The following is a 14,516-nucleotide window of genomic DNA, read 5'->3' as shown; positions in this document are numbered from 1 at the left end:
CCCCGAGGCCCGCACGTGACTGTCTTGATCCCCCCGTGATTTTTTTAAATAAGTATGTTCGTGAGCTATACAGCCTTGACTCACCTCAACTGTAGTTCTCGTGGGGCACCATGCGTTGAAACATAACCGTGGATCAAAACCTTCATTTCAGAATAGGTGTCCAGATGTTAGTCATTGTGACGATCGCTACCGATCAGACGTTGGTGTCTATGTTGGAATACTGTTCCTCATATCTCCTTTAGAAACGGTCCGCACAGGAGATGTGGAAAGGCAATTTTTTAACGAAAGGTAACGTACGTTTGCTGACACTACGTACAAACCACAGCCACTCCTACTCTTTCCCGCTCGTACATTCTTCACTGTACCGAGTGGCCTTTGTAAATTACGTGACTACGGCCAGCTGGCTGAGGTGAGTTTCAGTGTTTTAGCATTGTCATTTTTTCGGGCGTGATGGTAAGCAAAACTAACATTGTGCGCTAACAAACAGGTGTTTGATGTTTCCTGGAAGTAAAACTGTTGAGGTTAGCGCATTGTGCTGTCGTCTCCCTTGCGTCCCTGTGTGCTAGTTCTCAATGTGTTTCCCAGTTTGAGAGCCCTGCCACATATGGTATCGCTGGAGGCCTGCTCCGCATACCATAGTAATGACGTCATTGGAGACCGTACGACGATGCGTGCTACGGTGGCAGCGTGGGTGACAATAGCATAAATATTCACCAATAAGCTACGTACAAAATCAGACGACGTGGCTCTTCGCACTGTATACAGATAAATTTAAGACACACACTTGCAGCAATGTATGACATATTCATACACTCGTATATTACCCTTATATATTCATACATACATCTGCACATGTGTACCGTCGTTCACTTTGCCGGTTATGATGACGACGGCGCTAGTCGTCTCGGGAACTAAAAGCTTCGCCCTAAACAGTTTACGCAATGCTGCCGATATCCTCTGACGCAGGTGCGCACCACCGTGGGCGGAGACGTGGTGATGACGCCCGTGCACGTGATGATCATCTCGCCGCGCAAGACGCCCTCCAGTGGCACCTCTCTCGACGACGACGAGGACGACTTCGACGAGATGGACGAGAGTAGCGAGGACGACGAAGACGACATGAGACTTCGCGTTCTGGTGCCGTCCATGGCTCCCTTCGACGCCCGGAATCCGGGCGCTTACTACCAACTCCACGGGAGTGTGCCTGACGGTGTGTACGCATGGCGACCTTGGGCGTTGACTGGTCTTCTTCACGCAGGAGTGCGTGGGAGGGGGTAGCCATGTTTAATGACATGTTCGTATCCATGTATGGGCTCCAGTGCGTGTGTACGCACACGTGAAAATTGAAATTACTGTTTTTTTTTTGGGGGGGGGGGGGAGATATGTGTCTGAAACAAGTTCCACACCTTCAATATTGCTGAGATTTTACGACTAGCAACCCCAATATGAATATGAGGAACGCCATAGTGGACGGCTCCGGAAACTGCGGCCGTCTGGGGCTAAATGGAAGGACATGTGCGTCAAACATTTTAGCCTTCGTCAAAGACTCCTCCGCCGTGGCAGGTAATCTATATAGAGTGACTTCAGGGTTAGTAGTGGGGCGTCACATCTACTGCCAGGTGGGTCGTCTGCGACTCGTTACGCTATTCGCATTGTGCGACGACTGGTTGTTCTTTCACTGTTTCAAAACGCTCTCTAAGTATTAATAATGTGGTTGCTTTCCCGGCATCAAACCTGCCTAAGGCAAATTTGCCACCAAGTCCCAAGCACCGGTGTGGCTCTGCGCCAGTGGTGCCCAGATTTCCCGAATCAAACCGGTTGAGAAAATATGTTACGAAATGCGGATACGCTCGCGAATATATCTGCTGGGTGAGTGAATGAACGTGCCGGTGATCTTCCATCTGATCGAGCGAGTTCTCGAGGGGAGAAGCTGAGAAATAATTTAAGATAGGCAGAAGCGTTTTGTAGTTGCACTATTATCTGAAAAAAAATAAAGAAAAACAAGCCGCAGAAGAAACCGCACTGTACGCCTAATGAAGCTAATTGCCGTTGTTTTCACTGCTAAAACACAAGATGTGCTATATTAAGCACAATAGCGCTAAAAGGTCGTTTCGCAGAAATTTTGGCGTCGGCGTAGTTGTGAGCGTGAAATAATCATCTTGTCCGCGAAGAAAAATTGCAAAGGTTGCGAATGAAATAATAAAAATTTTTGGCTCCGAGTGAGAATAGAAACCAGCCCGTTTGTGAGGCAAGCAGTTGTATACACAAACTTCCTTTGCTTGAAAATGCAGTGAAACCAACGTTCACGCTTCAGAAAGACGCGCATTCTGTATACAGGCTTCACAATACATGTAATATCGCAGCAATATTGTGTGGTACAAGCGTATACACTGCCATCGAGCGTCAGAACACATGATTATCATTACGACTTCGTTGTTTACAGCCGCTCATCCACTGCTAAAGGCGCGCATGTTACTGCAGCGCGTATTCTGTAAACGTCACGTTGTGCGTGCAATAAAGTAAGTTTGAAATCATTGTTGCTCGTGGTTTAAACCATATTACCCGTTACATGCAACGCGGCCACATGCGAAAGCGCTTCTCTGACAGGAGCTGCTTTCAGCTTTATCGATTACCTTGTCGTAATCCTCAATTTAAACTTCTCGAGCAACAGCGTACAATGAAAATTGAGCACTAAGTGGTTGAAGTACGCACTAGGGACGGGATATCGCTATCGTTTTTAGCTCTCGAAGGCGAAGGTTAAGGGTGTTTATTAGTCGTTTCCTTTACCACCGACAGGTGATGCCACAATTGCATTACCTGCTGCGGCATTTCGGCCAACCTCGTGTTTCTGATTCTGCTATTTGAAGCTCATGAAGAGTTTCGCAACTCGTATGATTCAACGTGGCCTTCGCGATCGGCTCACCGAACACGTGTGTTAGAAGAAATGCTCTATGATTTTGAATACGGTGTACTGTTCTGTTGTAGAGAAATAAGCTGTCCCATCAAAGGTTCACTACAACGTTGTGTCTTTAGAAAACAAATAACACCATAATCACGGAGTGGGGCGAATGATTAGTGGGGCGAAGCTTCGAAAAGTTTTATCGGCGAACCGTGAATCTGCTGGCCGCGTTCATTCGTCCGTCTGTCTTTCTGTATGTCGGTCTGTCCGCATGTCTATTTCTCTGTATGCCAGTACGTCCATTCGTCTGTCCGTCCAGCTAGTGAACACTCTAAGTACCACCATCTCGCATCTTTTCATCATATATTCGTCATAATCAAGTGCCGCCATACGGCGGGCATTCCAAGGACTAAAACTAGAGGTGGCTACTACATACAGGAGACGCACATCCCACGCCTTAAAGAGCTTCGCCCCTAAAAGTGTAACGATCTAGAGTAACAGGTACTCTACTTAGGGAGAGAAAAAAGCCGTCCGAAATTCCCAAGTCATGACACTATGGGTGACTCGAAGTCACTTTCTGTAACTGTAAGCCAGACAAGGAACTTGGGGCAAATGTGTCTAGAAAAAGTGTAACAATTTCGAGTGCTTAGGTCTCAACTATGGGAAAGTAGTGGACCGTCTCTAACACGACACACGAAAACTCCACTAACAGGTACTGTATGTTGATGCAAATATGAAACGTTACACTCAACTCGAATCATGTCGAAAAACCTTCATGCTAGATCTGGCTACATATCCGGATTAGGCTCCTATGCAAGATAAGTTTACTTGTAACCTGCACAGCAAAATGTACAGCAGGAATACTTAATAGGTCTGCATTTCATCTTTCAATCAAGCGGCTGCAAGTAAAACTCGATTTTAGAAAGGTGCTTTTTAAATGTCTGCCACGAATACTGCCCCAAGCAAGAAGAAGATCGACAAGAAGTAGTAATGGTTTACCTACGATTGAATGAAAAGAAAGCTCATTTATCTGAAGTGGGGGCCGGGCATTCGATTGGATTGGATAAACTTTTATTTGGTCCTCCAAAACACACATCACTGTGTTGCGGGCAGCTCCCACGTGGGGACTGAGATGCCAAGCTCCTCAGCTGCCTCGCGGGCTTGGTGGACAGCCCAGAGCTGATCTGCCAAGGACGAGCTGCGGATTGCCGCCTTCCATCTGGCAGAGGTGATTTTCGATATATGAGCGAATTTGGTGCACTGCCAGAGCATGTGTTCTAATGAAGCTATTTCCTCACAATGTGGACAAAGATTACTTGGGTATAGGTCAGGGTACATTATGTGTAACATTTTCAAACTAGGGTACATCCCCGTTTGCAAAAGCCCTAATGTAAGTGCATGGGGCCGGGTTAGATTTTTGTGAGGTGGAGGGAAAATCCGTCTAGACAGGTAGAAATGTTTAGTGAGCTCGTTATATGTTGTAAGAATTTCCCGGTTATCCCCTCCACCGGTAGAACGCATCCCCGGGGAGGCGCGGCTGGAGAGTTCTCGCGCCGCCTCGTGTGCTGCTTCGTTGAGATTTGTAGGGGAACCGTTGATTTGCCCAAGGTGAGCTGGGAACCAACTCGGAAGATGATGCGTTATGTTCTTGCCTTGCAGTATTCTCAGCATTTGTTCAGAGATCGTCCCCTTGGCGAACGCCCGTAGTGCTGCCATGGAATCACTGTAGACGATTTTAATGTTATCCATCTTGAGTGCTAAGGCGATGGCCACCTGTTCCGCAATGATTGGGTCTTTCGTCCTGACCGTCGCTGAGTTGACAACATGGCCAGCCCCATCGACCACCACTGCCACAAACGCTTTCCCATTGGCGTAGGAAGCCGCGTCAACAAATACGACCCCTCGTTCCTCGTTTGAGACTTGACAAAGTATAGTCCTGGCCCTCGATACTCTTCTTCCGACGTTGTGTTCTGCATGCATGTTTCTTGGTATAGGAGACAGCGTGATATTCTCCCTGATGTTGTCGGGGATATTATTGTAATTGTGTCTGCTTGCCATTGGGTGTTGGCCCAGCTCCTGCGGGATCATTTTCCCCGACCTTGTTGTAGATAACCTTGCAAACTGTGCTCTCTCTTGGACTTCTGCCATTTCTTCGAGCGTGTTGTGAATGCCAAGCTTAAGCAGACGCTCGGTGCTGGTATGTATGGGTAGGCCTAGGACCTTCTTGATAACTTTCCTGAGGAGCGCATTCACTGTCTCGGACTCTGCTCTTGACCAGTTGTGCATTGCTGCCTCGTACGTGAAGTGGCTTAGAACAAACGCATGCATCAACCTTATGAGGTTGTCTTCCTTGATCCCATTTCTTTTGTTGGCCACTCTGCGTATGAGGTGCACCGCACTGTCTGTTTTCCAAGTTAACTTGGCTATAGAGTTGCTGTTGGCGCCGGTAGACTCTATCAGCATGCCCAGGACTTTGATGAAGTCGACCCTCTGGATGGCATCCCCTGGATTTTTACGGAGGTGGATGTCTATCTGGTTTAACGGCTTCCATCCCCTGGGCTTCGGTCCCCGGCGTGCGGTCCGATACAGTAAAAGTTCTGATTTACTCGAGGAGCACTTGAGCCCAAAAAGACGAAGGTACTCTTCTACGGTGCCAATCGCCTCTTGCAGGGCGCTCTCAATCTGCCCCTCGTTTCCACCTGTGCACCAGATGGTAATGTCATCTGCGTAGATGCTGTGCTTCAATCCTTCAATGCTCGATAATTTCTTTGATTGATATGTGGGGTTTAACGTCCCAAAACCACTATATGATTATTAGAGACGCCGTAGTGGAGGGCTCCGGAAATTTAGACCACCGGGGGTTCTTTAACGTGCACCCAAATCTGAGCACACGGGCCTACAACATTTCCGCCTCCATCGGAAATGCAGCCGCCGCAGCCGGGATTCGAACCTCGATAATTTCTTTGACTGTCCAATTATGGCAATATTGAACAGCCTTGGTGAAATCACTGCCCCTTGCGGCGTGCCCCTTGCTTCTAGATCGATTGCTGTGGTCTGAATATCTGCCATCTTCATCACGGCTTTCCAATCTGTAAGAAAGGACCATACGTAGTCATAGAAGGCTTTCCGCAGACCAAGCTCGGAAATTCCTTCGAGTATGAATGAGTGGTGGACGTTGTCAAATGCTTTTTCTAGATCTAGGAAGAGAAATCCATGGCTCTCACGTCTCTGGTTTTGTTGTCGATGACCCGGTGTTTGATAAGCTTCAAAGCATCTTGTGTGGATAGCCCTGCCCTGAATTGTATGTATATATGTCGTTATCTTCGAGGTACTTGTTTATCCTGTGCAGTATGGCATGTTCTGCAACCTTGCAGATACATGATGTCAAGGATATTGGCCTCATGTTGTCCAAGTTAGGGAGCTTTTCAGGGTTAGGAATAAGGATCGTCCTGGCCAGCTTCCACTGCTCTGGCACCCTGCCTTCTTTCCATGCTGCGTTGATCATATCCGTCAGGGTTTCAATTGAATCGTCATGAAGGTTACGAAGGGCCTTGTTTGATATACCATCCGGGCCAGGGGCCGACCTGCCGTTGAGATCATGCAAGGCTCTTCTGATCTCCTCAATGTTGAAGTCGCCCTCAAGATCTGGATTGGGCCTGCCCTGGTACTGTCTACTTGGTGTTGCCAATCCTCTTTTGATTGGGAGGTACTTATGCACGAGCCGCTGCACAACTTGCTATTGTGTAGTTCGCCCTATCTCTTTGTGCGAAATTCGAGCGATAACATGCTTTTGATTTGTTTTGGTGGTGTTTTCGTTGAGGAGATGCTTTAACATATTCCATGTCTTGCCACTGCGCATCTGATCATCGACGAAGTTGCATATTTCGTCCCATTGCTGCCTGGATAGTGCGCGACAATGTTCCTCGACTGATCTGTTTACCTCAGCTATCTTCTTCCTCAGTTTTCGGTTCAGGCGCTGACCCTTCCAACGGTTCAGTAGTGCTTGCTTGGCCTCAAGAAGATGAGCGAGCCGGCTATCCATTCTTTCAACCGGAAAATCTGTTGTAATGGTGGAGGAGACGGATTTGATGTCATCTTTAATCTGTTTCACCCACTGCTCCAAGCCTTGTCTGTGGCCATCTTGTTCCCTTTCCATCCTTATCTTCCTGAACTTATCCCAGTCAGTGAAGTGGAATTCTATCTGCTTTATACGCTCCACGGAGAAGGTAGTGGCAAGAATCCAGTGGTCAGTCCCGAGGTCTACAGCAAGGTTCGTCCACTGGGCTTTCTTGATGTTCCTTACAAATGTGAGGTCCGGGTGGAATCCCTGCAGCAAGATGTACCAAGCCTTGTTGGTAGGCTGGGGTCTGTGATTAGTGTGAGACCAAGTTCACTGGCACTTTCTCAAAGTCAATTTCCTTTCCCAGTGTGGTACTTGTAACCCCATGTATGATGAGGGGCATTGAAATCACCTGCTATGACGAGTGGACATTCCCCGGCGATATTAACAGCTTTCTTTAGAACCGTTTTGAACCCTTGCTTTTGTTCCTTTGGACTGTTGTATATATTAAGAATAAAAATGCTCTGACGATTGCTGGTACCTGGCACGATCCATGAGGTGTTCGAACCATGACGTGTTCCAACCGGCCTGCTTCTATCTTGAGGTCGTGGGTTAGGTGCGTTAGTTTGTTGCATACGAAGGTGCAGACTCCCCTTCCTTCAGTATCCCCTATTACAGGCCGCAATCTAGGCAACGTTGCTTGCGGTGAAAGGGTCTCTTGTAATAATATAATATGAGGCTTTTCTTGGCTGCTCCTGATATACTGCTGTAGGGCTGCCTTTTTTTTTAAGGTAACCTCTACAGTTCCATTGCCAGATACGAAATGCTTCACGTAGTGCTGCCATCATGGTTATTACATGGACGGCCAGAGCCTGATGCTGCACCTGTCGACAGGTTTGGTACTACTAGTATTGGTGGCCGAAGGGGTGAGTTTGATGCATGAGGAGGCCTTGCTGTATTGTGCAGATAAGCTTCGACCATTGTAAGGCGCAAAGTATTATGCTCTTCCAGTGCCGCCACGCTTGACTGTAGTCTACCCATCTGCTCGCTAAGACTGGCTACTACTTTGCTGAGCGTGTCAAAGACCTCTTTCATGTCTGACATGGTCGTTTGGTTAGCTTCCTAGGATCTGCCATGACTTCCCTCTTTTTTGAGGTTCACGAGCCCCCCTCGTTTTCAGCCACAGGGACATCAACTGGCTGAGGCAATGGCTGTGAAGACTGCACGCTGGTTAGGTTAGTGAGAAGAATTTTTATTTCATTTAACTCAGCTGATAGCCTCTCATTCGATTTTGTAAGTCTCGCGTTTTCTTGCTCTAGCTGTGCAATTCTATCATGCTCTGGCAGCTTACCTGTCATCACCTCTGCCGCGCCGTTGCGCACTCGCTTAGCCCAGCTGCCTTTCGATGTAACTGCGGGCGTCCTCCCCGGGTGTGAAGCCGTGATCTCGAACTGAACGCCAGGCAGCTGGCCATTCCGGTGCCGCCCAGGCTGATCCCGACCCTGATGGTGACCTTGAGAACTCGAGCGCCCCCGTGATTGGCAGCGGGCCTTGGGCCTAGAACTTCTTCCGGAACGCGACCTCCCCCTGAAGTGGGGCCGCCTTTCCTGTTCTTGTGTAGTCTGGATGCTCTGGGTCCCGTAGGCTAGAATAAGCTGCTTGTCGTTGATGTCTGGACTCGATGTGATTGATGCGTCCCGGGCTTCTGCGGCTGCTCGCGATCTTTCCCAACGTCTGCGTCTGACGACGCATGGCACTAAAAACCTGTTCTTGCACTCTTTGTTTGCCGTGGGATGGTGACCGTCGCACAGCCTGCATCTTGGATTGCACTGATGCAGGATATCTGGGTTCTTTTTCTCGCAGCCTCTGCAGATGGTGAGAGACGCTCTAGGTGCCGACCAGTGCGGACGCGCGAAGATCGGCTCCTGCTTTCAAGAATGCTTTCCTGTGGTATTCACGAATTTGTCGCCGAGTTTTTACTCTCATCGTGTGCCTAAGTTCTTAAGAAATCAGCAGATACCACCTTTGTGCCGGTGAGTGGACTTTTAAACCGTTTTTTGGGACATTTTTACACAGCAACGCCACCGGGGGATTTAGGCCTAACCAAGGAGGCGATTGTCGCCGATGCGCCGGCCCGGCGCCAACGCGACTCAACGCTCTGCGCGTTCCAGTATCTGCAACTGAGAATGGAATACCAAGTAGATGGAGAGGACATCTCTCCAGAGGATTGCACGGAAGAAATGGGTTGGAAGGAAGCCGAAACGAGACGCTCAAGGAATAAGCAAGCCGCGGTTAGCGTTCCTGCTGCCAAGGGTTCGACCGAGGCCGGCGTTGCGGGAGACGCTCGAGCCAGTCGTAGTAGGTATGACACCAAGCATACAATCGTGCGAGCTGGACGCATGCCGCCACTACCTAAGGACTTCAGCAAAATTGTGCTACGACCACGTGGAGGATTAAATATCTCGAGAATTGGCACTGGAGCCGTGGCAGACGCGATAGTACTGGCGGCCGGCGTCAAAGAGGAAGAGGCCATGCAGGACATCATCTGTTCCAACTTGCAGCAGAACATTATGGTGGCAAGCACTCCGGACCAAGACAGAGCTTCAAGATACCTCAAGGTCAAGCAAATTGACATTGGAGGCAAAGTTTTCGAGGTTAGCGCGTACGCCGCGGCACCCCACGACACTTGTAAAGGAGTGATTCGCGGGATCCCCGTAAGCGATACTCAGGACATTTTGACCCGAAAGATTGTGAACGCGAACAACCCGCTCGCGCTGCAGGCCAAGAGAATCAAGAACACCGGGACAATCATCATAGCGTTCGAAGGACACAAGGTGCCCAGATTCGTGAGATATGGACCTTCACTTTTGCAGTGCTCCCTTTACCGCAAGAACATCGATATTTGTTACGTCTGCGGAAAGCTGGGACATCGGGCTGACGTTTGTCCGAACCCAGCTGAAACAATCTGCAGAGGCTGCGAAATCAAGAACCCAGATAGCCTGCACCAGTGCAATCCAAGATGCAGGCTGTGCGACGGTCACCATCCCACGGCAGATAAGGAGTGCAAGAACAGGTTCTTAGTGCCATACGTCGTCAGACGCAGACGTTGGGAAAGATCGCGAGCAGCCGCAGAAGCCCGGGACGCATCAATCACATCGAGTCCAGACATCAATGACAAGCAGCTTATTCCAGCCTACGGGACCCAGAGCATCCAGACTACACAAGAACAGGAAAGGCGGCCCCACTCCAGGGGGAGGTCGCGTTCCAGAAGAGGTTCTAGACCCAAGGCCCGCTCCCAATCACGGGGGCGCTCGAGTTCTCAAGGTCACCATCAGGGTCGGGATCAGCCTGGGCGGCACCCGAATGGCCAGCTACCTGGCGTTCAGTTCGAGATCACGGCTTCACACCCGGGGAGGACGCCTGCAGTTACATCGAAAGGCAGCTGGGCTGAGCGAGTGCGCAACGGCGGGGCAGAGGTGATGACAGGTAAGCTGCCAGAGCATGATAGAATTGCACAGCTAGAGCAAGAAAACGCGAGACTTACAAAATCAAATGAGAGGCTATCAGCTGAGTTAAAGGAAATAAAAATTCTTCTCACTAAGCTAACCAGCGCGCAATCTTCACAGCCAATGCCTCGGCCAGTTGATGTCCCTGTGGCTGAAAACGTGGGGGACTCGAGAACCGCGAAAAAGAGGGCAGTCATGGCAGAAAACGTGGAAGCCAACCAAACGACCATGTCAGATATGAAAGAGGTGTTTGACACGCTCAGCAAAGTAGTAGCCAGTCTTAGCGAGCAGATGGGTAGACTACAGTCAAGCGTGGCGGCACTGGAAGAGCATAATACTTTGCGCCTTACAATGGCCGAAGCTTATCTGCACAATACAGCAAGGCCTCCTCATGCATCAAACTCACCCCTTCGGCCACCAATACTAGTAGTACCAAACCTGTCGACAGGTGCAGCATCAGGCTCTGGCCGTCCATGTAATAACCATGATGGCAGCACTACGTGAAGCATTTCGTATCTGGCAATGGAACTGTAGAGGTTACCTTAAAAAAAAAGGCAGCCCTACAGCAGTATATCAGGAGCAGCCAAGAAAAGCCTCATATTATATTATTACAAGAGACCCTTTCACCGCAAGCAACGTTGCCTGGATTCCGGCCTGTAATAGGGGATACTGAAGGGAGGGGAGTCTGCACCTTCGTATGCAACAAACTAACGCACGTAACCCATGACCTCAAGATAGAAGCAGGCCGATTGGAACACGTCTTGGTAGAGATCGTGCCGGGTACCAGCAACCGTCAGAGCATTTTCATTCTTAATATATACAGCAGTCCAAAGGAACAAAAGCAAGGGTTCAAGACGGTTCTAAAGAAAGCTGTTAATATCGCCGGGGAATGTCCACTCGTCATAGCAGGTGATTTCAACGCCCCTCATCATACATGGGGTTACAAGTACAACACTGGGAAAGGAAATCGACTTTGGCAAAGTGCCAGTGAACTTGATCTCACCCTAATCACAGACCCCAGCCTACCAACAAGGCTTGGTACATCTTGCTGCAGGGATTCCACCCCGGACCTTACATTTGTAAGGAACATCAAGAAGGCCCAGTGGATGAACCTTGCTGTAGACCTAGGGAGTGACCACTGCATTCTTGCCACTACCTTCTCCGTGGAGCGTAAAAAGCAGAGAGAATTCCACTTCACAGACTGGGATAAGTTCAGGAAGATAAGGATGGAAAGGGAACAAGATGGCCACAGACAAGGCTTGGAGCAGTGGGTCAAACAGATTAAAGATGACATCAAATCCGTCTCCTCCACCATTACCACAGATCTTCCGGTTGAAAGAATGGATAGCCGGCTTGCTCATCTTCTTGAGGCAAAGCAAGCACTACTGAACCGTTGGAAGGGTCAGCGCCTGAACCGAAGACTGAGGAAGAAGATAGCTGAGGTAAACAGATCAGTCGAGGAACATTGTCGCGCACTATCGAGGCAGCAATGGGACGAAATCTGCAACTCCGTCGATGGTCAGATGCGCAATGGCAAGACATGGAATATGTTAAAGCATCTCCTCAACGAAAACACCACCAAAACAAATCAAAAGCATGTTATCGCTCGAATTTTGCATAAAGAGATAGGGCGCACTACAGAACAGCAAGTTGTCCAGCAGCTCGTGCATAAGTACCTCCCAATCAAAAGAGGATTGGCACCACCAAGTAGACAGTACCAGGGCACGCCAAATCCAGGTCTTGAGGGCGACTTTAACATCGAGGAGATCAGAAGAGCCTTGCATGATCTCAACGGCAGGTCGGCCCCTGGCCCGGACGGTATATCAAACAAGGCCCTGCGTAACCTTGATGACGATTCAATTGAAACCCTGAGGGATATGATCAATTCAGCATGGAAAGAAGGCAGGGTGCCAGAGCAGTGGAAGCTGGCCAGCACGATCCTTATTCCTAAGCCAGGAAAGCCCCCTAACTTGGACAACATGAGGCCAATATCCTTGACATCATGTATCGGCAAGGTCGCAGAACATGCCATACTGCACAGGATAAACAAGTACTTGGAAGATAACAACATATATACACACAATATGGTTGGATTCAGGGCAGGGCTATCCACACAAGATGCATTGAAGCTTATCAAACACCAGGTCATTGACAATGAAACCAGAGACGTGAGAGCCATTCTGTGCCTAGATCTAGAAAAAGCGTTTGACAACATCCACCACTCATTCATACTCGAAGCAATTTCCAAGCTTGGTCTAGGGAAAGCCTTCTATGACTACGTATGGTCCTTTCTTACAGATCGGAAAGCCGTGATGAAGATTGCAGATATCGAGACCGCAGAAATCGAACTAGAAGCAAGGGGCACGCCACAAGGGGCAGTGATTTCACCAATGCTGTTCAACATTGCCATGATTGGACTGTCAAAGAAATTATCGAGCATTGAAGGATTGAAGCACAGCATCTACGCAGATGACATTACCATCTGGTGCACAGGTGGAAGCGAGGGGCAGATTGAGAGCGCTCTGCAAGAGGCGATTGACACCGTAGAAGACTACCTTCGCCCTTCCGGGCTCAAGTGCTCCTCGAGTAAGTCAGAACTTTTGCTTTATCGGACTGCACGCCGGGGACCAAAGCCCAGGGGATGGAAGCCGTTAAACCAGGTAGACATCCATCTCCGTACAAATCAAGGGGATGCCATCCAGAGGGTCGACTCCATCAAAGTCCTGGGAATGCTGATAGAGTCTACCGGCGCCAACAGCAAATCTATAGCCAAGTTAACTCGGAAAACAGACAGTGCGGTGCACCTCATACGCAGAGTGGCCAACAAAAGAAATGGGATCAAGGAAGATAACCTCATCAGGTTGATGCATGCGTTTGTTCTAAGTCACTTCACATACGAGGCAGCAATGCACAACTGGTCAAGAGCAGAGTCCGAGACACTGAATGTGCTCCTCAGGAAAGTTATCAAGAAGGTCCTGGGCCTACCCATACATACCAGCACCGAGCGTCTGCTTGAGCTTGGCATACACAACACGCTCGAAGAAATAGCAGAAGCCCAAGAGAGAGCACAGTTTGCAAGGTTATCTACTACAAGGTCGGGGAGAATGATCCTGCAGGAGCTGGGCCAAAACCCAATAGCAATCAGACGCAATTACAATGATATCCCTGACAACATCAGGGAGACTATCACGGTATCTCCTATACCGAGAAACATGCATCCAGAACACAACGTCGGAAGAAGAGTAGCGAGGGCCAGGACTATACTTCGTCAAGTCTCAAACGAGGAACGAGGGGTCGTATTTGTTGACGCGGCTTCCTACGCCAATGGGAAAGCGTTTGTGGCAGTGGTAGTCGATGGGGCTGGCCATGTCGTCAACTCAGCGACGGTCAGGACGAAAGACCCAATCATTGCGGAACAAGTGGCCATCGCCTTAGCACTCAAGATAGATAACATTGAAGTGGTCTACAGTGATTCCATGGCAGCACTACGGGCGTTCGCCAAGGGGACGGTCTGTGAACAAACGCTGAAAATACTACAAGGCAAGAACATAACACATCATCTTCTGAGTTGGTTCCCAGCTCACCTTGGACAAATCAACGATTCCCCTCCCAATCTCAACGAAATAGCACATGAGGCGGCGCGAGAACTCTCCAACTGCGCCTCCCCGGGGATGCGTTCTACCGGTGAAGGGGATAACCGGGAAATTCTTACAACATATAACGAGCTCACTAAACATTTCTACTTGTCTAGAAGGATTTTCCCTCCACCTCACAAAAATCTAACCCGGCCCCAAGCACTTACATTAAGGCTTTTGCAAACGCGGATGTACCCTACTTTGAAAATGTTACACATCATGTACCCTGACCTATACCCAAGTAATCTCTGTCCACATTGTGGGAAAATAGCTTCATTAGAACACATGCTCTGGCAGTGCACCAAATTTGCTCATTTATCGCACATCACCTCTGCCAGATGGGAGGCGGCAATCCGCAGCTCATCCTTGGCAGATCAGCTCTGGGCTGTCCACCAAGCCCGCGAGGCGGCTGAGGA

The 14,516-nt window shown here is 49.2% G+C and overlaps 1 protein-coding gene across 1 annotated transcript in view; it reads left to right on the top strand.

Annotated features, from left to right (window-relative positions):
• Window positions 1–14,516, top strand: part of LOC119168346 (sodium-dependent dicarboxylate transporter SdcS) — a 37,282-nt gene that overhangs the window by 966 nt on the left and 21,800 nt on the right. The window contains exon 2 of the mRNA XM_075866951.1: window positions 967–1,210. Within this exon, the coding sequence (XP_075723066.1) occupies window positions 967–1,210 (244 nt within the window). The remainder of the gene's footprint in view (window positions 1–966; window positions 1,211–14,516) is intronic.

This window comes from Rhipicephalus microplus, chromosome 6 (assembly GCF_043290135.1).
Source record: "Rhipicephalus microplus isolate Deutch F79 chromosome 6, USDA_Rmic, whole genome shotgun sequence".
NCBI classification, from domain to species: domain Eukaryota; kingdom Metazoa; phylum Arthropoda; class Arachnida; order Ixodida; family Ixodidae; genus Rhipicephalus; species Rhipicephalus microplus.
Note: the sequence above shows the minus strand (reverse complement) of the source record. Positions and strands in the feature narration are given on the sequence as shown.